Source organism: Pimephales promelas, chromosome 17 (assembly GCF_988280905.1).
Source record: "Pimephales promelas chromosome 17, fPimPro1.hap1.1, whole genome shotgun sequence".
Taxonomy (NCBI): domain Eukaryota; kingdom Metazoa; phylum Chordata; class Actinopteri; order Cypriniformes; family Leuciscidae; genus Pimephales; species Pimephales promelas.
In genome coordinates, this window is record NC_142785.1 from 19,178,354 (window position 1) to 19,204,851 (window position 26,498).

General features: G+C 38.5%; 1 protein-coding gene across 2 annotated transcripts in view; it reads right to left on the minus strand.

The window, feature by feature from the left end:
- thrab (thyroid hormone receptor alpha b) overlaps positions 1-26,498 on the minus strand; it is a 145,081-nt gene that overhangs the window by 16,432 nt on the left and 102,151 nt on the right. The window contains exons 3-4 of one of the 2 annotated variants that reach the window (XM_039661324.2): positions 18,029-18,276; positions 2,250-2,311 (exon numbers count right to left, since the gene is read on the minus strand). In XM_039661324.2, coding sequence (XP_039517258.1) covers positions 2,250-2,311; positions 18,029-18,084 — 118 coding nt within the window. In that variant the 5' untranslated portion in view covers positions 18,085-18,276. Of the gene's footprint in view, positions 1-2,249; positions 2,312-10,937; positions 11,129-18,028; positions 18,277-26,498 lie in introns of those variants that run through there. The other variant, XM_089122077.1, reaches the window with a different exon arrangement.

The window sequence follows — 26,498 nt, forward strand, 5'->3', positions numbered from 1 at the left end:
GCATACATACATAAATAGGTTATGATGAAATGTTTGTATATTGCTTTATTTTGCTCATCAAAATAAGCAATTTTGTTTTATAATTTTGAAGAATTAACAAATGTTTTAGTCAATTTCATGTAATTTAAGTTGAAACAACTTAAGGAGTAGTTTTTAAAAAAAAACAACTTTTGCTGATAATTTACTACCACTTTCCATGTCATCCAAGATGTCCTCGTCTTTCTTTCTTCAGTCGATAAGAAATTAATGTTTTTGATGAAAACATTCCAGGATTTTCTCCATATAATGGACTTCAATGGGAACCAAATGGTTCAAGGTCCAAATGAGAGTTTCAGTGCAGCTTCAAAGGGCTTTCAACGACACCAGAAGATGAATAAGGGTCTTATCTAGCGAAACGATCGCTCATTTAAAAAAATAAATAACAAAGTTTAAGTTTTATAAGCACAAATGCTCGGCTTGCTCTGTTCTGTGATTTGCGTTCGTGACTCTCCTTTTCATACGTGTTCATCAAAATGAACAAATCTTTTTTGGAGTCATGATTCGAAGCCGAAGGGTCCTAGATAAGACCCTTATTCATCATCTGGTGTCGTTTAAAGCTCTTTGAATCCGCACTGAAACTCTCATTTAGACCTTGAACCGTTTGGTTCCCATTGAAGTCTCCATTATATGGAGAAAAATCCTGGAATGTTTTCATCAAAAACCTTAATTTCTTTTCGACTGAAGAAAGAAAGACATGGACATCTTGGATGACATGGGGGTGACTAAATTATCAGAAGTTTTTTTGGGGGAACTGGAACTGGAAACTGTTAGGAAAATATTGCAATTTCAAATTTCGTTTATAGCTGCTTTACTGCAGAAATGACACACTTATCATTTCACAAAGCCTTATTGGAGTATCTATTTAAGGCCTAGAGTTAACATGATTGGTGAAAGCCCTGAAGAGCCCTGAGTGTCACTTGAGAGCAATTAAGATCCGCCAGTGTTTCTGACAGGAAGAACAATCTCTTGCCTTTTGTTTAGTCAACTGCCTGAGCCTACACAGCAAATTTGTGAAGGCTTTCATAAATAAAGGTTATTATTTGAGAAACATGCTATAGCTTACGGTAAATGGGAAAAAAGTCCAATGGCCACTATTTCACTCAATACAAAGCTGAAAAACATACACTACCATTCAAAAGTTTGGGGTTGTTACGATTTTTGAAAGAAAATCTTTTGATAACCAAGGCTGAATTTATTTGATCTAAAATACAGTAAAACAGTAATATTGTGAAATATTACACAATAACCGTGATACTTTTTTCAGGCTTTTTTGGCATTTTGAAACATTGTAATTGTCTTACAGTAACTTTTGATCAATTCAAAGCATCTTTGCTGAATAAAAGTATTGATAAAAAACAACTGACACAACTTCTGATCAGGAGTGTAAAAACAGCTGAAAGAAGACGCATAATAATAATAAAAAAAAATAACTATAGTCACAACTAATTTATTCCAGATTATTAAAAAGCTGAAGAGCTTTTTTCCCAGATACACCATTCTTAAAACTAAAATAGGTGAAAAGAGAATAAAAAAATGTAACTTCTTTCATTAACATTTACAAACATCACCAGCAGGTGGTGCAAAAATGGGGGTAAATAAAAACTTTATTATCTTTTATATTCTTTGCACAAAATAAAACACCAGATAATTTTGGAATTGTAAGTATCATCATAATATAGAAACATCTTTCTTCCTAAGCACAGGTGACAGCACAAGCATTCGAAAACTAAAAGGTTAAAGATTCAAGAGGATGTTGGGATGAATCTGGCTTGCTTTATTTGGCTATTATGGACATGAGGTGAAGAGGGCAGGACTGATGGGTCTAACCAAGCAGAAGATCTGGAGTCCTGATAATGTACTAACATCACGACTAACTTTATTGAACTTCCTTGACTGAAAAGCTACCCCATACACAAACGAATACAAAGCCAATCCTTACACAGCCCAATTAGCCTGGGAGAAGGATAGTTTTAAAATCAGTTATAATGTCCTGAAGGAGTACCACCAGAACATCACAAAACAAAAAGTCTATTGAGCTGAACTGATGCTGGAGTTGATGCAAGGAGGATCACGGGGCAACTGAAAACCCTCCTCTCCCTCAGGGTTGCTTGAGTGTTTCTCAGAAAGGAGTAGTCAGTAATGTATTCTGGGAGGAATATACTGCTGCAGCTCTAGGCAAGAGCATCAGTGTCTTATGCGAGACATCTTACCAGACATGCTCTTCACCGAACACTGGCTGTTCTTTCTCTTCCTTTTCGGGCCATCGAGCCACCTAGAGAGAAAGAGAGAGAGAGAGGGTTGGTATTAGTCCATGCCACAAAGTTGGCATATGGGAAGTCTTTGCTCTGATTCAATGACTGCAATTCCCTGTGGTATCACTTTATATTTTTAACTAGCACACATTCAGTTCCAAGTGGTCCAACAACATGACAACCCTGTCATTTCGATTTGAGAGTGTGGATCAAAAATGAAAGACGACTGCAAATACAGGCAACCTTCAGAGCTACATGGTGCACATGTTCCTGACGACTATGAAGAGACCAAGCACTATCTCTTCCCAAAAATGCTCCTTTATATGTTATTTAAACACATCTACTTAAGATGATACCAGCCCAAAACACAAATTAATAATCAAAACAGTAATGTAGCAACAGAGCAACCGGAAGCTGACTGATATTCTTTCAATGTCCTTATATAATAAGATTTTTCTTATGGCTGACACTGCCATCGGTGTATGAATGAGTGTATGAGTGGGTGAATTTGAGGCAAAAATGTAAAGCGCTTTGGTGGCCATGAGGTCTATGAAAGCGCTATATAAATGCAGACCACTTACCATTTACTTATGGGGAAGATAAACCCATGAATGGAAAACTAATATTAGTCAATGGATAGTGAATGTATTTTTACACAAACAAATCTTACAGACTTCACATTTAAATCATTACACAAATTCCCAATAATTATAATAAAAAAATAAAAAAAGCCTAGTGATAAAGCGCTAGGAATGTCATTTTCAATGAGAGTTGCCTGTATGAGTTTTTTTTTTTGTTCTGTGATATTGATATTTTAAAGATGATATTTTAAAGAATGCTGGTAATCAAACAATTGATGGTAGCCAATGTCATTGGCTTCCATAGCAGGGACACAATATACTTTCAAAAAGTAAAATGGCTTCCGTCACCTGTCTAGTTTCCAACATTCTTAAAAAAATATCCTACTGTATGTATTCAACAGAACAAATAAACTCATAAAAGCTTGGAACAAACTGAGGGCGAGTAAGTGATGACAGAATTTTCATTTTTTGGGTGAAATATTAGCCTGGACGCCAGCCCGAACACCGCCCACAACATTTTTTGGTCGGGAAGTTCGGTCTGGACTCGATCCATTGAGGAGTAATTATGATCAGTCAAAAAATGATCGGGCCAATCAGATTGACAGGGCGGGTTTTTTTACGATGATGGACAGATGATCTGCGGGGACGTAATCGTCACGCTATCAAAGAGCGCTTAACTGGTTTCCCTCAAAGATGACTGCAGCTGGAGAATTGAGATGTATAGATTCCGCTGTCGCGCCTGTTGTTAAATAAATCGACAGCACATTAATTTTAATAGACGAACAGAAAACTGCAATCAAGGCATTTGTCGATCGGAAATATATTTCTGCCGTCCTTCCAACATGATTCGGCAAAAGCGTAACTTATCAGCTGGCTCCGACGGTCGCTAAGAAGATGGGACGTAATGAAAAGCCTGTGGTCGTTGTGGTTTCTCCTTTGGTCGCACTCATGGAGGACCAAGTAAAAGAAGCAACACTCGTTATTTAACTTCTAAAATAAGTAAGTTCTGTAGTTGACAACTGTGCTATGCAAAGTAGTTGACTTACTGTGTTGCTCTGATTGGTTGTAGGTCTACCGACCAATCCAATTGGGTGCAGAGTTTTTTTTTTTCCTGGTTAGGTTAAGACACGCCTCATAATCAAAGCCATATGGAGCCCTATTCTAAATTAAAATATGAGTATGACGAAGTCAGGCTAGTGTAATATACCTTTATATAAAAATACTACCAATAGGGAAACACAACTATAACTAAAACCAAACAAGACCAGTTTTGCAACACCACCAATAACATCAGGTCATCCAGCAGTAGGAACACCCATTACGACTAAAGAGGCATGTACACTGACAGCACTAAAATGACCGAACATCATGAATTATCAATGAGAGCTGGTGATTACCAGACTCATGAGAGACATAGACAGTCACTGATGTAACAAAATAGAGCAGGGCAAATGAGCAGTGACGCAATGCGGCGACTACCAATGAGACTGCAGACAGTGATCCGCATGATTCAACTGAACATCGTGGCTTAACAATACAGCCACTCCGCGACCTCCAGCGACATATACGTGTGAACGACACAGTTTCCCGGTACATTGAGTCTGTCTGTGATTAAAGGGATGGAGTGGCTCAGCTCTACGCTGGGAGAAAGAGAGCAGTTATGTAACAAAGTGCCCAAATAATGCAGGCAAATCTGTTAAAATTCGGTGCTAGTCTCTCAACAACCTTTCAACGCCTTTGCCTCTGCTAACGCTAATGCTAGCCTCTTTAAATAAACATCAAAAAGAGTTTGACGTCTACAGGGAGAGTAGTTCTAAAACGCCACATGATACTAATTTGAGTTTATACGCACGATCACAAGATTGATTTTGAGTGGGGAAGGGGGCACCTTGAATGCAGTAATCCGTCAAAGGCATGACATATGAATTTAAACATTAAAAGCTGAAGGGGTAAACATCTGTCCCGTTACATAAAAGCTTATATACCCTTACAAAAATACAGTGTTGGGACATTACCATATAATACAGTGATAATATAGAACTTTGATCTATAGCCTACTATACTAGAAAACGAGCAACATATGTACTAAAGCATTTATTTCGTATTGTTTGAAAGGCAGGGGTTTTCACAGATTTTAGCACCACCGACCCCCCGAAATATGATCATTCTTGTGTGAGGGACCCATTTCCTAACTAATTACATAATAATAATAATCTATATGTGAATATAAGTGTAGGAATGCGTACAATATTATCTGAAAAAAATATTTACACATCTGTATCCTTTTTTTACCCATCATTGGTGTACTGTGAAAATGTCATGATTACAGAAAATGTTCACGTTAAATTCTGTTTAATTTAATTATATTCATTTATAAATAAATATTATAATAATTTGTATTTATATGGATATTCAATTGTGTTTTTTTTTTCTCTGAACCTCTTCATGGACCTCCTTAAATTCCCCTGGGGCTCCCAAACCCCCTGTTCTAAGGCAATTTAAAGGGATAGTTCACTTTGAAATTAATTTTTGATATGTTTTAGCTTACCTCAAGGGCATGCGCAGACCGAAGCGCCCGTGCCTTCAGATCAGTTGGACATGGCTGTGGTTACACGAGGTAAAAACGATATAAATATTGTTTCGTTTTCTCACACAAACCGCTCGTTTCGTGTCTTAGGCCATCAATGTGTACTTACATTTACGAGTCATTAAATCATGTTTAATTTGGACTTCTCTGTGCATGCTCTTTGAGGTGGACCCCCTAAACCTGCATTATATGACTGACAAACAACAACGGTTTGACCGAAAAATATCAAAATACTGTGGAAACAAAGACACCTACATCTTGGATGCCCTTGAGGTAAGCTAAAATATATCAAAACTTAATTTCAAAGTGAACTATCCCTTTAAGAATCCCATTGGAGGTTGGTGTTAGTGTCTTGAGTTTGCCCTTTTCTCGTTTGATAAAATCTTCCAGCAATTACCAAGAGAACACAAAACAAGGTTCATGTGATATGCTCCCTCAAGCCATCACAATGTCACACACACAAACACAAAGAAGGCCATCTTTGTTGAAAGCCATGGGGGAAAGATTAAAAAGGGTTCAAAGTGTAATACTGGCTAGTGTGTTTTCCCCCAGCCACATTGTTTTTGTCATTTGCTGTATTGATTCTGCAGCTGTGGAACGTCATTTATGAATGTCATTTAATATGTCTGTCTGAGGTTCAGCCAGGACACTGAAGCCTCTAGACTTTGTCCCTCTCGTTCTCCCGCTCGCTCTCAGGACGACAGAAATGTCACTATAAAGCCGGGTTGTCTTCATCACGATCGCTCTGATTTGCTGTCGTGGATGGTTTTACCAATACAACTGTCAATCATCTGCAGTCCCCGTGGGAACCTTCTCGTCACAAAGAAGACACAAACGTACAAACACAAGCATCGCAGATTTCACATGCATTTCAGACTTTTTTGACACGGCCCAGGTAATGTGCAAAGATCTCGTGAGAAGATAAACAGATGGGCAGACATACACATAGAGGAAGATGAAGCAGGAAGGCCTTTTTTTTTCCATTTTGACACTCAATATAAAAAGAAACCTCAGAGGATGTTGCTGAGTGGGAGGGGTAAATCAAATAAATAACAGTTGGCACTTGCTCGGCAGAAACATCAATTATTCCGGATCCAAATGGAAGAGCTACACAACTTTCCCATTAAATGGACAGAGGACAACCACTGTAACATCTGAAAGGACAGGCAGCAGTTTGCACAGTAATATCATGATATCAACCAGGAATGAGTGACTATAGTTTTGCGCACAAAGTGACTAACAGCCGGCTCATAATCGTTTCGAACTGACGATACTAAAATGGTTTCTCATTAAATACTCGGCTGCAGTGGCATACATGATTCAGAAATCTGCAGGATGAATCACAGAAGAAGGGTCCTGAAGTAGATTCCCTTGATCAGGAACAGATCGTTAAGGGTTTTCGCGGATTATATTGCTTTAACACACAAAATTGTGTCCATTTCAGTCTTCGTGAGTACTCTAAACATAGTCGGTGTTGTCTTTAAGAAGCATAAAACGCATGCCAGTATAATGAACACAGGATTTGTGCACTAGCTCTAAAGTGACAGCAGCCATATGTCTGTCATTCATTTTTAGGGCCCGAGCACTAACAGTGCGAGGACCCTATTGAAACTGTTAGGGTTATTTTTTTTTTTTTTTTTTTTTTTTTTTTCTTTTTTCTGCAAAGTAAGTGCCATTTTTGGGGCCGCAACATGCTCAAAAACTCACCAAATTTGGCACGCATGTCAGGACTGGTGAAAAATTTCGTATTTTGTGGGTTTCGCAGATGGGCGGGGCAAAATGGCACGCTAGCGCCACCTAGAAAATTGGAAAAAATTAGCCCCTCGTCCACGTTCAACCTACATGCACGAAATTTGGTGGGGACGTGTATCATATCAAGATGCACAAAAAAGCCTCAAGAACCCATACCCTAAACTCGACAGGAGGTCCGCCATTTTGAATTTGGCGGCCATTTTTGGACGATTTACAGACTCCGTACTTTAACGAACTCCTCCTAGGGATTTAGTCGGATCGACTTAAAATTTCTGCTGTGCCTTCTAAAGGCATTGACGATGTAAAGTTGTGCTATCTGCGCGTTTTCGTCGATGGGCGTGTCCGTGGCGTCGAAGATTCGCCATGAAACAGGAAGTTGTACTAACTTGGCTGTAAATGCCCAGATCTGCACGAAATTTTACACATTTGACAAGAGTCACGCCCTGAACAAATCTACATGCCGACATTCACCCACAGTCATAGCGCCACCTGCTGGCAACAGGAAGTGACCTTTAACGAAGCAGCCCCCGCCGCTTGTTTGACCGACATGTACGAAATTTCTGTGGTACATCTACCATGACCAGACGCACAAAAAAGCCTCAAGAACCCATACCCTAAACTCGACAGGAAGTCCGCCATTTTGAATTCGGCGACCGATTTGGGACGATTTACACACTCCGTACTTTAACGAACTCCTCCTAGGGATTTAGTTGGATCAACTTCAAATTTCTGCTGTACCTTCTAAAGGCATTGACGATGTAAAGTTGTGCTATCTGCACGTTTTCGTCGATGGGCGTGTCCGTGGCGTCGATGATTCGCCATGAAACAGGAAGTTGTAGTAACTTGGCTGTAAATGCCCAGATCTACACGAAATTTTACACATTTGACAAGAGTCCCGTCCTGAACAAATCTACATGCCGACATTCACCCACATTCATAGCGCCACCTAGTGGCAAGAGGAAGTGACATTTAACGAAGCAGCCCCCGTCGCATGTTTGACCGACATGTACGAAATTTCTGTGGTACATCTACCATGTCCAGACGCACAGAAAAGTCTCTTGGAGCGATGCCCTAAACTCAACAGGAAGTCAGCCATTTCTAATTTTACCGCCATTTTTGGATGATTTACTCATTACGTACTTTAACTAACTCCTCCTAGGGCTTTAGTCGGATCGCCTTCAAATTTCTGCTGTGCCTTCTAAAGGCATTGACGATGAAAAGTTGTGCTATCTGCGCGTTTTCGTCGATGGGCGTGTCCGTGGCGTCGATGATTCGCCATGAAACAGGAAGTTGTAGTAACTTGGCTGTAAATGCCCAGATCTGCATGAAATTTAACACATTTGACAAGAGTCCCGCCCTGATCAAATCTACATGCCGACATTCACCCACAGTCATAGCGCCACCTGCTGGCAACAGGAAGTGGCTTTTAACGAAGCAGTGTGGCAAATGCACAGCCGCACTGGCTGAGCTGCAGAAAATGAAACGCGGCCGCCTCAGACCCCGACGTGCTACAGGTGCGAGGGCCCGCCCATCGCTGCTTGCAGCTTTAATTATTATTATTTTTTTTTTTTCTGCAAAGTAAGTGCAATTTTCGGGGCCGCAACATGCTCAAAAACTCACCAAATTTGGCACGCATGTCAGGACTGGTGAAAAATTTCGTATTTTGTGGGTTTCGCAGATGGGCGGGGCAAAATGGCACGCTAGCGCCACCTAGAAAATTGGAAAAAATTAGCCCCTCGTCCATGTTCAACCTACATGCACAAAATTTGGTGGGGACGTGTATCATATCAAGACGCACAAAAAAGCCTCAAGAACCCATACCCTAAACTCGACAGGAGGTCCGCCATTTTGAATTTGGCGGCCATTTTTGGACGATTTACAGACTCCGTACTTTAACAAACTCCTCCTAGGGATTTAGTCGGATCGACTTAAAATTTCTGCTGTGCCTTCTAAAGGCATTGACGATGTAAAGTTGTGCTATCTGCGCGTTTTCGTCGATGGGCGTGTCCGTGGCGTCGAAGATTCGCCATGAAACAGCAAGTTGTAGTAACTTGGCTGTAAATGCCCAGATCTGCACGAAATTTTAAACATTTGACAAGAGTCACGCCCTGAACAAATCTACATGCCGACATTCACCCACAGTCATAGCGCCACCTGCTGGCAACAGGAAGTGACCTTTAACGAAGCAGCCCCCGCCGCTTGTTTGACCGACATGTACGAAATTTCTGTGGTACATCTACCATGACCAGACGCACAAAAAGCCTCAAGAACCCATACCCTAAACTCGACAGGAAGTCCGCCATTTTTAATTCGGCGACCGATTTGGGACGATTTACACACTCCGTACTTTAACGAACTCCTCCTAGGGATTTAGTCGGATCAACTTCAAATTTCTGCTGTACCTTCTAAAGGCATTTACGATGTAAAGTTGTGCTATCTGCGCGTTTTCGTCGATGGGCGTGTCCGTGGCGTCGATGATTCGCCATGAAACAGGAAGTTGTAGTAACTTGGCTGTAAATGCCCAGATCTACACGAAATTTTACACATTTGACAAGAGTCCCGCCCTGAACAAATCTACATGCCGACATTCACCCACATTCATAGCGCCACCTAGTGGCAAGAGGAAGTGACATTTAACGAAGCAGCCCCCGTCGCATGTTTGACCGACATGTACGAAATTTCTGTGGTACATCTACCATGTCCAGACGCACAGAAAAGTCTCTTGGAGCGATGCCCTAAACTCAACAGGAAGTCAGCCATTTCTAATTTTACCGCCATTTTTGGATGATTTACTCATTACGTACTTTAACTAACTCCTCCTAGGGCTTTAGTCGGATCGCCTTCAAATTTCTGCTGTGCCTTCTAAAGGCATTGACGATGAAAAGTTGTGCTATCTGCGCGTTTTCGTCGATGGGCGTGTCCGTGGCGTCGATGATTCGCCATGAAACAGGAAGTTGTAGTAACTTGGCTGTAAATGCCCAGATCTGCACGAAATTTAACACATTTGACAAGAGTCCCGCCCTGAACAAATCTACATGCCGACATTCACCCACAGTCATAGCGCCACCTCCTGGCAACAGGAAGTGACCTTTAACGAATCAGCGTAGCAAATGCACATCCGCACTGGCTGAGCTGCAGAAAATGCAACACGGCTGCCTCAGATCCCGACGTGCTACAGGTGCGAGGGCCCGCCCATCGCTGCTTGCAGCTTTAATGTTAAATGAATCCGGATTAATAGCCTATGTATTGTTTCCCATTTGATTACTTCACTTGGTTTCTGAATACTAGTGTTAGACCCATTTAAAAACTTTTCCCTTTATTTAAACAATTTAAATTAAGCTTCCTTGTGTTGTGTAAACCCCCGCCCATGAATTATATTCATATTATATACATATAGTAATAATAATGATGATAAAATTATACTATTATTAAAAGTCATAATACTAATAATAATAACAGTATAACCAGTATAGCTAATAGGATTTAGAATGCATTTATTGAGATTGCACTAGTTGGTGAAACATTTTAAATCTTAACAAAACTCGAAGAAAAAAAAATCATTAAAAATAGAAATGTTATTAAATAAGATGTACTAAATTTCCCTAATTTTTCCAGATCTAGATATCACCAATTTTTTAAAATTCCTTTCCAATACCGTGGGAACCTTGTTAAGACATTACGAGAGCAGCATAGCTTGTGGAGCGATAACAGGTAGAAGAGTCTCACCTGATAACACAGTGGGATTGGAGGATGTGCATGGTGAAGACGAAACGCTCCGCTGTTCTTCAGAATTATAACTCTTCACCACATCAACGGAGCGCGCCGTATAAACACAACACAGTCTGACTGGATTCGTTTAGATGCCTCTCTTGCATAAGTGCTCTCTCTCCCTCTCTGTCGCTGCCGTTTGGCAACCCTCCCTCTGCCCGGAGTCTCTCCAACACTGAATTTTCCCTGACTGTTCTTTATGAATATTTCTAAGAATCCTTCGTGAGCGATTGTCTCTCCCACTCTTAATCCCTCCCGCGGTCTGTGATTGGGTGTTGTGATCCCTCTCGCGAGCGGTAATCCGGGGTTAGGAGCGAGAGACTGTGAGATTGGGCAAGGGACGTGATAAAGCTGGAGAGATGGAGCCTGAGATATGCCAGCACCCATAAACATGCCAACTGGTTCTGTCACCTCCAGTTATTTTCAACTCTGAACATCTCTGGTGTATTTATATCCAGCGAGGTTTCATTCATCCTCTACGACAAGGCAAACACAGTGCAAGCAGCGACAGTGGGTTAATTCAGGGGAATAATATAAATAAATAAAATGAAGGAGTCCGTCACACTACACTAATACCCAGAAGTGAAATGTAAGTGAGAGCTAAATTTAAACACCACACTAAATTTAGAAGCACAGAGGTATAACTACTTTTCGAAACATTAGGGTCAGTAAAAACTAGAGAAATACTACTTTAAAGAAATCTCTAATGATCATCTACAGTAAAAAGTATTTCAAGACTGTGAAATATTAATACCCATTTAAAAGAACCATTTTCCATTTCAAAACTGTCATTTACACCTGTGATGGCAAAGCTCTTTAGTGTCACGTGGTCTTATTATTATCAATGTAAAAGAGTAAATGTGGAAACTACTTTCAAAACATTTCAAAGCCATGTCAGATCAAATAAATCCAAATTATGTTCAATTGTGGAATTCATTATTCCCAGAGCTGAAATCGAGGCATTGTTTTTTAAGAATGGTTAGCGACGTGCGGCGTGATTTGAGTGTCAGAATCTGTCAGCCGCTCTGTCTATTGCTTAAAGAAGTGTTGGAGTCACTCCACCTTGCATTTCCTTCCTTCTAAATCCCTCATTGTGTGTTTGTCGCCCCCCCCCCCCCCCCCCCCTCTCCCCCCTCTCCCCCCTCTCTCTCTTCTTTGTGCCGGCTTTATGAGAGCTTATTTTAGACCCTGTCTAAATGTGATCTGGCAGCTCCCAGCTAATGTCAGAACAAAAGCCATGTGTGCACACTCTCAAAGAGCAAAGAAGAAAAAAAAAGCTGAAGGAATACCACTACGTGTGTGTAAATGTGCATTCACACTTTTTCTGTATTTGTCTGGGGGTAGTGAGTAGAAGAGATAAACAGTCCGCCAGCCTGAAGCTCATGTGACACTAGCTGGAGGGATGGCGGCGCTGTAACTCTAAAGTGGTTCCTCCAACATGGGTTCATGTTAGCATCTGTATTTGTGCCACACTGCACTTGAATCTCTCAGTAGGGGAGAACTACACGGTTATGAATATAACGTTTAATAATATTTGTAATAAAAATTAAAATAATTTTTTTTTTTACAATTATGTATTACAATTTTTATTTTTATGTACACATAAATAATAATAAACAATATGAAAAACTAAATATTAAATGAAACAAATACTGTATGTATATAAATGATCATGTAATGCACTAAAAATAGGGCTGGGCAACGATTAATCGTGATTAATCACATCTAAAATAAAAGTTTGTGTTTATATAATATATGTGTGTGTAGTGTGTATAATTATTTTGTATATATTATAAATACACACACATGCATGTGTATATTTAAGAAAAATGTGTTATTAATATATCAAATATTTATATTTATATATAATATTAATTATGTATAAATATATATAAACTATATACATGCAAATACTTCTTAAATATATACATGCATGTGTGTGTATTTATATATACAAAATAATTATAGACACTACACACAAATATATTATATAAACACAAACTTTTATTTTGGATGCGATTAATCGCGATTAATCAGCCCTAAATAAAAATAATCGGGGGGGAAAAAACTGATTGAATTAAAATAACAACAATGGCTGTCAATAATTGTATCCCTTAAAACTCACCATTGATCACCAAAATTGCATATTTAAATGTTTTTCCCTATGAAAAAAAAAAAATCTTCATGCCTTAAAATAGCTTGATGTAAGTCTACACCCTTCATAGAATATGCAAATTAGCCCCGCCTCAACTCACTCACACCAGCTCAGAGATCCACTCGGTCAACTTTACTGTAGTAAATACAGTAGTGGAAATACTGGTTTAATTCAGGCATATATGTTTGAACCAGAAACTGATTCAGAAGAAGAGGAAGAGTGAATTATGCAGACGCATATACAAGTCGATGTATCAGAATTGATTACGTTGGACGCATAATTCATATGATTGGCCTTTTGCTTGACTACGTTAACAAACAGCTAATAATGTGTTGCTAATGTTACACAAACCATGTACGCGATCACCATCTCAGAGTCAGACAGCTGCCTTCTAACAATCTATCAGCATCCTTACAAACATCATAGAACGTCAGTGAAGAAAAGCATATAGCTCAACATAACATCGGAATTTACATTTACATCATTCACCCGCTATATTGCTAAATGGGCATGATTTTTCATATCAACAGATACCGGGATAACACACCTTATCTTGAGACTCCCCTGCTTCAGAGAATAGTTAATGATATGCTACAACCCGTCAGTGTGTTGACGTGATTGGTTACAAGGTGCTGTAGTTTGTGACGTCAGAAACGCCAGTGATTTCAAACATTATTTTTGAGACTGTCTTTGGTTCAAGTAAGTACTCAGTAATGGTGCTGACTTAAAAATTTGCTCATGGTTTGTCTTAAAGCATACTAAAAACACCACATAGGCATATAAACAACATTAACCAGGGCTTGACATTAACATGTGCCAACCCACCCGTGGCCACTCTGCTTAACTAAGAATTATTAGCGTGCAGTTATTATAAAGTGTTACCAAAAATATTTATCTTTAATTAAAATATGTGAAATATATATGTTTATGTAAAATTAAATATTTAATTTCACTGGAAACTGTAAAAAAGCTAAGACTAAAATAACATTTTCAAAAATATGCTCTTGAAATAAAAAACTAAATTGATCCTAAATAAAATATAATATGAATATAAAATACAAATTTGAAAAAGCAAACCCATTATATTACATCTGCGTAAAGAGGGTAAAGGCTTGAACGCTCTGCACACTGGAGGCACCCTGTCTGTCTGATTAAGGTGGATTACATCTTTTTGAACGGAAAACAGCAGGAAAATCCCGTCAATTGAGTTTATGCAAATCTAGGAGCTTTTAAAAGTAAACGATGAAGAAGAACATGATGTCAGCCAGAATAGATTAAAACAATATACGACCACTGTTGGAGACTGACTAAAACAGGCATGTGGAGAAAAAGAGCAACGAGAACATGCCTGGTTCTCCTCCATACATCTTAAATTTAAAATCAGCCTAGACGTCTGTGGAATGCCCTGATACACTTCATTTAACACAAACTAAACAACATGGATGAAGATAGTTCGGAATGAAACTTGGCTGCAATAGTGCCAACAAACAAATCAAAAATAACCTAAACAACTGATTCTGTTTGGAACATACTTAAACTGAGTTTACATGATATCAAGTTATGCCATTGACATTGGCTCAACCAACGGTGCAGAAATGACACCGAAATGAGTATACAAGAAAAGAAACAGCTGAACTACTACAGACATGAGGTTTGGGAAGGTGATTGGGAGGCTGTTAGCAGAGATGGCAAGTAATGAAAGTTGGAGAAGAAGAAATCAGCTCTATTGAGCGAAGTGATTGCTGCTCCTGCTCTTTGATTTAACCCAGAATGCTGTGCTCCACCATCAGCTAATCTACTTACAGGTGGCCTCGGTGTAATTAAGCTGAAGGGCCCTCGTTTAATCGCTTATTGAGTGAACATGCTGGGAATCTGACCCCACACTCCTGGGGACCTGCATATTATATGTGCGCGCGCACACACACACACACACACACAAGTCTGCAGCTATGTCCTGTGTTCCTGAGGATGCTACCGAGTAATTAAATGCGAGGACTAATGCTTGCGTTGAAAACGCTTGAGGAGGCTGGAACGTTTTCACTGCTCGCAAGCCTCAGTGATTTAATGACGATTAATCTTGAATAACATCTATAGACTAGTTAGAGGATAATTCATTAAGCTGGATGTAACCGGATAAAAAGTAAACTTCAATGATCAATTTAGCTTTTAATTACACAAAAATTGTACAGTTTCTATTTTTTTTTCTTCATGTTTTTTGAAAGAAGCATCCAAAGCTAATCAAGCCTGCATTTATTTGATCAAAATTATAGAAAAAACTGTAATATTGTGAAATATTATAACAATATTAAATAATGGCTTTCTATTTAATATACTTTAAAATATTTTATTTCAGTGACGCAAAGCTGAATTTTCATCAGAAATGACTCCAGTCCATATATATATATATATATATATATATGAACTGAAAAATCTTTATTTCGAACTATTTAAAAACAATACAAATACAATGAGTAAAAATATCAGTGTTATTTGGGTATTATACAATTGTAGCATTTAATAATTAGCCTTTATTTTATATTTTCAATTTTCATTTGTAGTTGTTTCTGTCATTTTCATTTGTTTGTTTTTGTGTTTCGTTCTAGCTTTATTTTTTCAGTTTTAGTTTTAGTAAGTTTTGGAATTTGAATGCAACATTTCTGAATTGCATTTAAGTTTTTTTTTAATTTAAAGATTTAAATTTACATCTAATTCATATTAGTTTGGTGGTACTATAATAGAAAAAGCTGAAGCTACACAGATTACTCAACCTCACTAATCATCAACCTCTTTAATTAGCCAATTAGGTGACCATTGTGACAGTAACAACACACTTCACCTCAACAAATAATTAGGTATCTGTGGTCAGCGAACTGGAAAAGCAACAAGAGATCTGCTGAATATAGAAATCGCCCAAGGACACATTACACATTAGACATCCACACATATACACTGAGAAGGAAGACTTGATGTGTTTTGCTAACTGGCAGAAACATTGCTGTTGACTCTAAAGCTAACCCTTTTTTAGAACGTGAGGGGGCAGTCTGTGCCGTCCGGCTGAACTAAAAGCCTACAAGGCAGCGTGTGTGTGTGTGTGTGTGTGTGTAAGGTTTGAGTGTGTGCTGACTTTGGACAGTAACAGGCATTCTCCAAGGCTTTAGTTAACTTTCCTGCCAGCTCCAGGCCTTATATAAAATGTGTGTGCAGACTGAGTGGATGTTGAGGTAAAGGCCTCTTAGCGCCTGCCTTTAGACTCAAAAGCACACATCACTATGAGATGTACACAACACAAATGGAGCCAGTTACCAGGAAAACTGAATTATGCAGGAGAGTGAAGGACTGAACAATTATGGAAAATAATCTAATATGCTTTTTTTTTTTTTTTTTTTTTTTTAGCAATATTGCGATTTAATATGCAATTACTTTTTAAGGTCTGTTCCTGCAGTACTAGTCGACAAAGACAAGCGATAAATCATTGTATAGTAGGGATGGGAATCTTTAGGCAGCTCATGATCCAATCTAATTTTTTTTTTCTTTTCAATGAATCTTAATGACACCTAAAATATGTATTTAATTAGATGTCTATATATATATATATATATATATATATATATATATATATATATAATTTAATTAAACCAATTACATGTTAAGAATTTTAATTAGGCTATATAAACTAATATAGCTTAAAAATATAAAACTAGTTAATAAAGAGGAACAAAAAGCATTACAAGTATTAAACAAAGAGTGCTCTCAGTATTTAAAAGTAGGCTGTCTGAATGTTTTTCATTCAAGGGATGGAGTGATTTTCCCCACTCAGATATAAGAAGCTGCAATCACACTAATACACATATCTCTTTTCAAATTGTAAATGTGGTTTGTCCTGTTGATTTTGACCATGTTTACTTTAATTTCACGTCAAGTGCGAGTAAGTATTTTAAAATGAAAGCAACCCTCTCAGTAATTGTCATATTTTTAATATATAAGCCAATAAATTACAAAAGACATAAATAATGCCTTCGTGGAGCATTTGTAAGAAAAATTCCGGCGGCCACTGCAAAACCTGTGAATGTCCTTGTAATTTGGTTAAACCCCGAACTTTATGAAATATTATGTTTCGGAAGGTTCGAGCGGTGTTGTGTGTGTGTGAGAGAGAGAAATTAGAAGCAAGTAGAATACAGTTGTTTAAAGCACGCGCAGCGTCATCACGCATCTGTGTTTAAAAACTAAGCTCGGCCAAGTTGATGCTTGATCTTGCAGACTGCTTTTCTCTCGCAGTCACGTGACCATTGTAATTGCAGATTTTGCGGTTACAAAATCATGTTTCATCATATCGCGATATTATTGCAAATGCAATTAATCGTTCAGCCCTAGTGCATTGACCAGAAAATTTGAGTTCCCCGAAGCGTCAATACATGAAACAAAATTCGATAACCACACACAAGAGAACCAAGGACCATGGGTAACTTTACAGCCCAGACATACAGACTTGTATGCCGGGTTCAGTCAGAGTGCGAATTTTGGTACAAATCTGTTTGACACAAGGTGTTGTTTGAATCTTAAACGCGTCCGGAAGCAATTAATCAATCGTTTTATCTCATATAGGGTGTCATAGTGGAAGACAAACAACGCCACGTCTACAACACTTCACAAAGTCAGTCGCTAGTTCTGCCTTCTTGATGCAACTTTCGACATTTTACATGCAACCAAATAATCTGTAAGTAATCAGATTGATGCCTCAATCGGACTGAAAAGCCTTCCTGTAAAAACCTTAATCAATCCCATTGATATTTTGATCCGATTGAAAGGGGTGGTTCGAACCTGGCATTATGACTAACATCATAGCATGATTAATGACTCTGCAAACTGTTATAAGATCAGTTCTTAAGAGCCTCACCGTTTCTCTTCTCCCTCTGATTGGTTTGGGTCTTGCTCCTTGGGCATGTGTTCCATTCACCTTATTTCCATCCAGCGGCCAATCATGTGAGACTGAGGCGGGCCCCACCCTCGAATGCTCGCCTGTCATTCGCGGGTTGTGATGAGTCAGACAGTCATCGGACGGCTTTGGAGCGAAGCTCGCAAACCAAGCCCGCCTCACTCTCCAGCCCAGATGCCCAGTGATAATGCAGCAATATATAATGAGGTCTGCGGAAAAAGACAGAATCAGAGTTAGCATGTGTACTAATCAATCCAGAACACTGTAATAACAAACTTAAAGGGGTAGTTCCCTTTAAAAAAAAAAAGAATGTTGCTGATAATTTACTCACCCCCATGTCATCCAACATGTCCATGTCTTTCTTTCTTCAGTCGAAAAGAAATTAAGGTTTTTGATGAAAACATTCCAGGATTTTTCTCCATATAATGGACTTCAATGGGAACCAAACGGTTACACTTTCAGCACAAACTGCAAACTGTTCAAAGGGCTTTAAACGATTCCAGACGATGAATGAGGGTCTTATCAAGCGAAATGATCGCTCGTTAAAGAAAATAAATGACAAAGTTTAAGTTTTATAAGCTCAAATGTTCGCCTTGCTGTGTTCTGTGATTCGTGACTCTCCTGTTCGAACTCGTTCATCAAAATGAACGAATCTTTTCCCGAGTCAATTCGTTCATTTCATTCGTTGAATGAACCAAATGACACAAAAAAAGATTTGTTAATTTTGATGAACAAGTTCGAACAGGAGAGTCACGATCACAGAACAGAGCAAGGCGAGCATTTGAGCTTATAAAACTATTTTTTTTTTAATGGGCCATCGTTTCGCTTGATAAGACCGTTATTCATCATCTGGAATCGTTTAAAGCCCTTTGAACAGTTTGCACCGAAACTGTGTTTTGGACCTTGAACTGTTTGGTTATCAGTAAAGTCCATTATATGGAGAAAAATCCTGGAATGTTTTCATCAAAAACCTTAATTTCTTCTTGACTGAAAAGGAATTATTGGATGACATGGGAGTGAGTAAATTATCATTTTTTATTTTTTTTAGGTGAACTCCTTTAAGGAGATCTGTGAACAAGAATGGACAAATTATACTTGGCTTCAATAAAATATATATATATATATATATATATATATATATATATATATACTAACATTCCCCTGCATTCCCCTAAGAAACCTTTGGTTTGCTCACAAATGTTATCATATTATTTTGAGAAAAAAAATCAGATTTGTGTGCATCCCTCTTCTTCTTTTAGTTGTCTGTCCCATGTGACATGCTTCCCATGAGCTCTCATAAGTATAACCGGCTTAGTGGAGAAAAAACAAGCACACTTTCCAAGAAGCAACTCAAATTAGGTAAGCCTAAAGCCCCAAACCCAGGAGGTCACGTGCAACGCTAGGCTGCTGCTCTTTCACTTCTTTGGCAGCAACAATGAGTCTCAAAACCTGTGTAAATCACAGGGCCTCAACTGCCTTGATAATCTGGATTAGGAGAGAAAATGATCCACAGTCCACGAGATTGTGATGAGCTAGACCATTTATAGTAACTGGTCAGTTGAATTTAAAAAAGAATCAGTCGTTAAAGTAAGGGGTTAGATGTGTTGCATTATTCCAAATAAATAGATTGAGATTCGCAAACAAATGTAAAGAGATTTACAAAAATTTATCAAATTCACAAAAAAATCGATTAAGATCCACAAATAAATGCAGAGTTTCTCAAAAAATATATAAAACTCACAAATGAAAAATGAGATGTGCAAAATAAATAAAAACATTTACAAATGTGTTTTATATCACGAACACAACTCCGCCTGGCATTTATTTGTGAACCGCTTTCTGAGTAAATTTGTAAATCCCCTCACGCATCTGTGGATTTTAAAGCACTTCTAGCGCACAGACAAACAATGCGTTATGGAAGTGTCATGCAATTCACGATAAAACAGAAAAGCATAAATAAGTAGCTGACGATATCGACCCAAGCAAAAAGTGGAGGGGACATGTCCCGCCCGTCCCACCTGCAAATTATGATGCTTGAGATCATCATAATGATGATCATAATTTGTGTGTAATTCTGAGTATATCCTGATGGAAATATAAAGAAGCCTTAAACTCCAACAATCTTTTGGAAACAGGGTGTTTTAACCACACAAACAGCTCAATCTGAATGAAGCGGCCATAGATTATAGCTCCATTTCAAGGGTGCAAATATCTTCAAAATGAATCAGATTCAGTTACAACCCATGTGTAAATCCTAATGTGATTGATCGTAGCAAGTAAATTAGGGAATTGGTCAGTACCCAAATTTAGTCTGTGTTTTGTTGTTGTCAATACGGTCATAGAAGTCATAGAGTCATAGAAGAAACACTGTCCAAAAAAGCCCCTGATCCAGGTTGCTTTGAAAGGTACTTGAAATCTAATTTACAATAGCACTATAAACAGCAATATCAAACGTGTTAACTTTTGTTTGCTGTTGCAAACTCAGCCACAAAGCTGAGTTTGCTTAAAGGCAAAGTGAGAAAATCAGCCCAAAAAGTGTTTTGCCTTTAAACAAAACACTTTACAAGCTTAATTTACCCATTGCATGCCTTATAAAAAGAAAACTGAACATTAAGCCCACTTTTTGAAGATACAGAGATATCAGTCATCTGAAATCGCCATTCAGTCTAAAATGTTTTTTTGTTTTTTTTGCCCGTATCGCCCAACCCTAAGTCTGTTGTCTGGCCTCCTCTACAAAGTCTTCAGTGAAAACTGATATATCGAGGCAAATGCACAAAGCATTCTGCTGACAGATGTGTATGCGTAAGTGTATATCAATGTTTCTTTGGTATCTATTATGCTCACAGTTACTAAGCGAACTCCCCAAACACAAACCGACGTGGTACATGCCGTTCAGGCCCTCTGAATCGGTCTATGAATGGGTGGCTCTGGACCAAAGAGGGGAAATAGATCGTTTTATTGTGTGTGAAAAGAAAGAATAGGATCTGGTGGCTTAAGCTCAAAGCTTGAGAAAGCATGATCACAGAGCCGAGAGGTGCGGGACTCTATGACACTGATCCGGAGCTGATACGCTTACATACCGCCGCATCCGACCAGCCTAAATTCTGACTGCAGAAGTGCTTGGCGATTCAAGCGCATGGCTAGTGTGTGATGCAACCCTTTGACAAAGAAGCCAAGAGGACATTTGTTCTGCATTAGTTAATGCTCAGCTGGCCTATCATCTTTCATCAGCCTAGCCCGTTATTCGCCATATTCGCCAACCTAACGGGCCTTTTCATCAACCCATCCAGATGATGTGTGTGTTCACCTCTATTGTGCATAGAGTTAAATGTGTGTGTAAATGTTTTTAAGCTGCTTATTACTAAAACAACGGTGACGCACAGTGGGATTTCTGCAACTAATCACAATAAATTAGTCTCGAATGGTTAACACAAAGGAATCAAGAGGATTATGAATTATGAGAGAGAAGCTGCTCTTACGGTACTTTTAATGGTGACTCGTGATTGGTGGATGGCTCTCATTTTTTTTTTACACTCATTTTATTTCAAACTTATACTTCTTTTTTCATGTGTGGAGCAGACAATTGGATGTTTTAAAGAATGCTCAAGCTGTTTTCTTCCATACAGTAAAAATAAATGAATGGGGAGACTGTGGATGTCAAGCTCTAAAAAGGCATAAAATATTTAAGTAGTCTTTAATGCACTATTTTGTATGACATACAATCACTTTGTGTGAGGAACAAAGCAAAATGTAAGTAACTCGACTTGCTTTGAATGAGTTATTTGAGCAAAGTAAAAAAAAAAAAAAAAAAAAAAACAGTAACTTGGGAGAGAAATCCATTCTGGATTTATACTGCAATAAAATCCCCAACTAGCCCCTGTAAATGTTCAAAATTCCTTGTACCTTGCATCTACCATAAGAAACAATTATCATCCAAATATACAGCTTTTGAAAAAAAGCAGCTTGGACATTTTGCTAATGTCCTTTTAGTCAAATGGTTATTCAAGATACATGAGTATTTTAGCCTGGCATGCCAGACCTACATCAAGATGTTTGGTCTGGGAACTCATCTTTGACAGGGCTCAATCCGAGGGGCGGGATAAACGGTTGTCTTTCAAATTATCTCTGAACGCAATTGGATAGCGCTACAACCAATCAGAGCAACGAAGAAGGTGACGTAGTCAGCGGAGCAAGTTGATATATTAAAATTTTACAGTATCCTGTCCATAGCTGTCAACATTGAACATTGAAAATAAGGGAGATTTCCCAGAATTCATCCCCAAAATAACGGATTTTTTTTTTCACGACCCACAAACTTTAATCATTAAACTTAATAATTAATCATTAAAAGTCTAAAGAGTTTCTAACTAGCCTACATATGTGTGAGAGAGAAAGAGACAGAGACAGTATGTGTGTGTTAGGAGTTGAACCGACTAGTCGATTAGTCGACTAGTCGACCTTAATACAATGCTGTGACGCTTTAAGCTTGACGTCTACTAGTTGCGTTGATCATGTGACACTATATGATTGTGCTAATTTTAATAGTAAATGGCCGCGTTGCAGACGACAACAGATGAAGAGCCCAAAGAATTATTGCAGCAAGAAAGCAGCATTGGTAGGCTACATAAAGTGTATGGAAATACTTTACTAACTTAGCACTATATCGTTAAAAACTAAAGTAAAAGCATGACGCACAATCACTATTTAACCAGGAAATGAGAGTTTCTCTTTTAAAATTATCAAACATTATTTTTTTCATATATTTATTTAAACATATAAATGCATCTCTAATTCACCCGCAATATTTTTTTCTTTTCATCCTAAATGATGATGTAAACAGCGGGCTGTTTAGCTACATCTGGCCACTTCATGTGTTTGTGATCTGATTGTTATCCGATCGTGAAAAGACCAGGTGCAGGCTAAAAGCCCTCCGAAACGCATTCGAGACGGATTTAAATCGTATTCGAGACAGATTTAAAAATGTTTAATTTTAAATTGTGGCATGTTGCAAAGCAGTCACATCTCTTGTGTTTTTATGAATGATGTCAGCGACTAGTCGACGTCGACTCGACTTTGATGTCATAAAATCTGAAGTCGTTCAACCCCTAGTGTGTGTGTGTGTGTGTGTGTGAGAGAGAGAAAAAGACAGTGTGTCATTAAAAAAATAATATTATAGCAAATGTTTAAATACTAATATCAGCTTACGAGGGAAACGGAGGCGGAGTAGTGGTGCTTCGGAAGCTGAGTGCTGGAGATGATTCGGAGGTCCGTTAACGATCAGAGCACGTGCTGACACGGAGCACGGCAAAAATGACAAGTTGATAGTTTCGCCACAGCTTTTTTGTAACAGCGTGCGCGGCGCCGCATCCGAGGATGAACGACTTCAAACCGAAAATGTCCGAGCTTGCTATCACCGTCGCAACTCTGTCGTCATTATTATGTTAAGCCCACCCGCCGACTCTATACACGATGTGATTGGCCTGACCTGAGTTGGGTTTTTCCAGCTAAAACGTGTTGAGAGTTGCTAGACCATACTGACAATGAAATGATTTTTGCTGCCGCTAGGGTGCGTCTAGATTTCTAGGCTAGAGTAATTTGTCACTATATTTGAATCTTAGGTCAACTATTTAGCCCTTTAAGTCCCACATCATCTTCATCACAAGGCTGAAAGGTACACACAGACATTCTCATCTCTGCTGTAGGAGGTCCACCTCTCTCTCCTGTTCAGTCAAGGTCAAAGTCATAAAGCCCTATACAATCAAACATACGGGATCTATAAATGTAGCTTTACAAGCCAGAGTTCCTGTTAAACATGCAACTAGCCGAGAACGGAGGCGGGAGGGACATCAGGAGAAACAGAAAGAGAGGAAGAACAGCAGATTAAGTTTAATTCAGCATAGGGCCATAAACAAGGAAAAAAGGAGAGGTGGTGTTTGTTAATGATGACTGTTTGTTTTAGTGTGTGTGTGTGTCGTAAAAAAGTGCAAAGGAAGCCAAAAATGCACAAAGGCCACATAAATTACAAAGTGGAGCATTGCAGGTATCTTTGACACTGCACCTGTGTACGTAAGCCAAATGTGTGCAGGAGTGTATGTTGTGTGTGTGAAGGAGCAACGCTTGACATATATGTTGACACAGTGCATACATTGGATATATTAAAACTGCAGCAGGTGCAGCTGAGTAAGGTTTTCGGACTCATTTTTCTTGCTGTAAGTTTGTCGCTGTGTTCTGCATTCTCAAATACATCACTAGAACTTTTTAATTGGCAAGAGTCTCCCTTTCTCCCTCTTCATCTGTTTTCCTACTTTCTTCTAGCCATTAATTGAATGCTTTAAAATGCTGGTTTTAAAGCAGCATGAAAAAGAATAACTAGTACTCTATGTTGCAGACTGAAACGATCTCTGATTAGCCAATCTCTAGCTCTTCTTACCCTGAAGAGGTTTGTAACATATAGGCATTCTTATCTGTTAGGGTTTGACAGGTTGGTCAGTGTACTCATGAACAGCTAGTGACAGAGCACTGATGCTCCAGGAGATAAAGATTCCGAACTGTGATCTGATATGATCTCGGTGAAGGCCATGGGTTCCAAATGCCATTATGCTGTTCAGAGTTCACCATCCTATAATGAATGTTTCACTAAGAAGACAACGCAAAAAGAGATCCTTATACATCAACTCAATGTCTTCGAAAAAGAACATTTTCTGTCAAAGGGATTGAAAAATTCTACTTTGGCTGATTGCAAATCTCAAACCTTCGTGTGAAGATAAAAAACACAACACCTTCCTTGTGACTGCCGCAAAGGCATTGAGACTGATAAACTATTTCACTGAGGTAAAAAAAAAAAAAAAAAAAAGCCACTTTTTGGTTTCATTTGATGCTTGGCGCGTGTTCATTTTGGACCCTCCCTCACTCACCCTCCCTTCTATCGTTTGCTGTTTACATTAGGTGGAGTGGGCAGATAAAGTTTCCTGATGGATGGCTGGTTAAACTGCCTTTGTAAGTCACCACATGCCTGATTACTGTCTCTGGGTAGTTGACCTTTTTCTAGTTGTTACTGTTACGTGTCAAGTTTACAAAGAGTGGATGAGAAATGGTTTAGAAATGGACATAAAGAGAGCAGATGAAAGAAATGAGAAAAGTGGTCAACAAGTGTAGATCTTTCAGGGGGCAAGGTGGATATATACACACATATACAATATATGTATTCAATATATCCACGCATTATTATTATTAATCCTATATTTCATAATGTTTTTATTTTGAATTTTATTACGTTTTTTTTTCTGTTAGTAACACATTGTAAAAAATAAGTTGCTGCCTTAAATTTTTAAGTACAATCAACTTGGATGTTTAAGTCATTTCAACTTAAATTGCATTAAGCTGACTTAAAAAAATAAATTGAATATTGTATGACTTATAAAAAAGCTGAAAATTGCTTAACTAATTTTGATGAGTTAAAGCAATGCAAAAACATATGTTGCCATAGCATTATTGATCATATTATTTTTTACAGTTGTTTTATTATGATATTCTTTTAAAGGCACTATATATATATATATATATATATATATGAATGACATTAATATTTAAAATTCACACAAAATACAGAACACAGAACATATTTCTTTTACTTGTCATGCAGCAGTCTACTAGCTCATCGTAACCTGTAGAATATGTCATGATGGACAGGGCGGGGGCTTCTTTTGGCAGACGTAGCCCTTTCTATCCAACAATTTGCTTTTAAAACATTAATCAACTCAGACTTTTATTGCATTTGAGTAATTGCCATCTTATCTAAGGAGAAATTTTTCTTGTGTCTGTTTAGCATCTTCTCCAGCTCAAGAATAAGGAAAATGAATGGGGTGGATCTGCTCAGATAGAAGAGTACGCAGCGAAACTATGGTTATCTTAAGGTCAGTCTGCCTGTGAAAAAGCTAGTGCAGACTGGCCTGACAAAGTCACTTCCCTAAGGCACAAACGGATGTTTAGGGGGAAACAAAAAGGGAAAAGGAAGGGCATTGTAGGAAACTGAACCCCCAAGCCCCCCCAACAACATACACAAACACTCCCCTTCAAAGATCACATGGCCTCCTCCCTCATTCCACCATGCCTTTGGCAAAGACAGGTCAAGACGCTGCCAAGAATGTGATTGCATTTGAAAAACAAATTAGAGGCTTTCCCCTCTCTCTCTCTCGTCATTTCTAAGGTGGGTCAATCAAAAAACAACACTTTGACATTCTCAAAAGGTGGTTAAAACGAAGATTCACAAATTGAGCTCTCGGTGGATTTGCCGGCGTTTGTGCATAGCTAAATCATGCTCCATTACACTTTCACAAGGCCAGTCAGTCAGGCATAAAAGAACACTGAGATTTATTTAAGATGGATGCTTCAGCATTTATTTTTCATTACAGCACACCAAAAGGAATTGCTT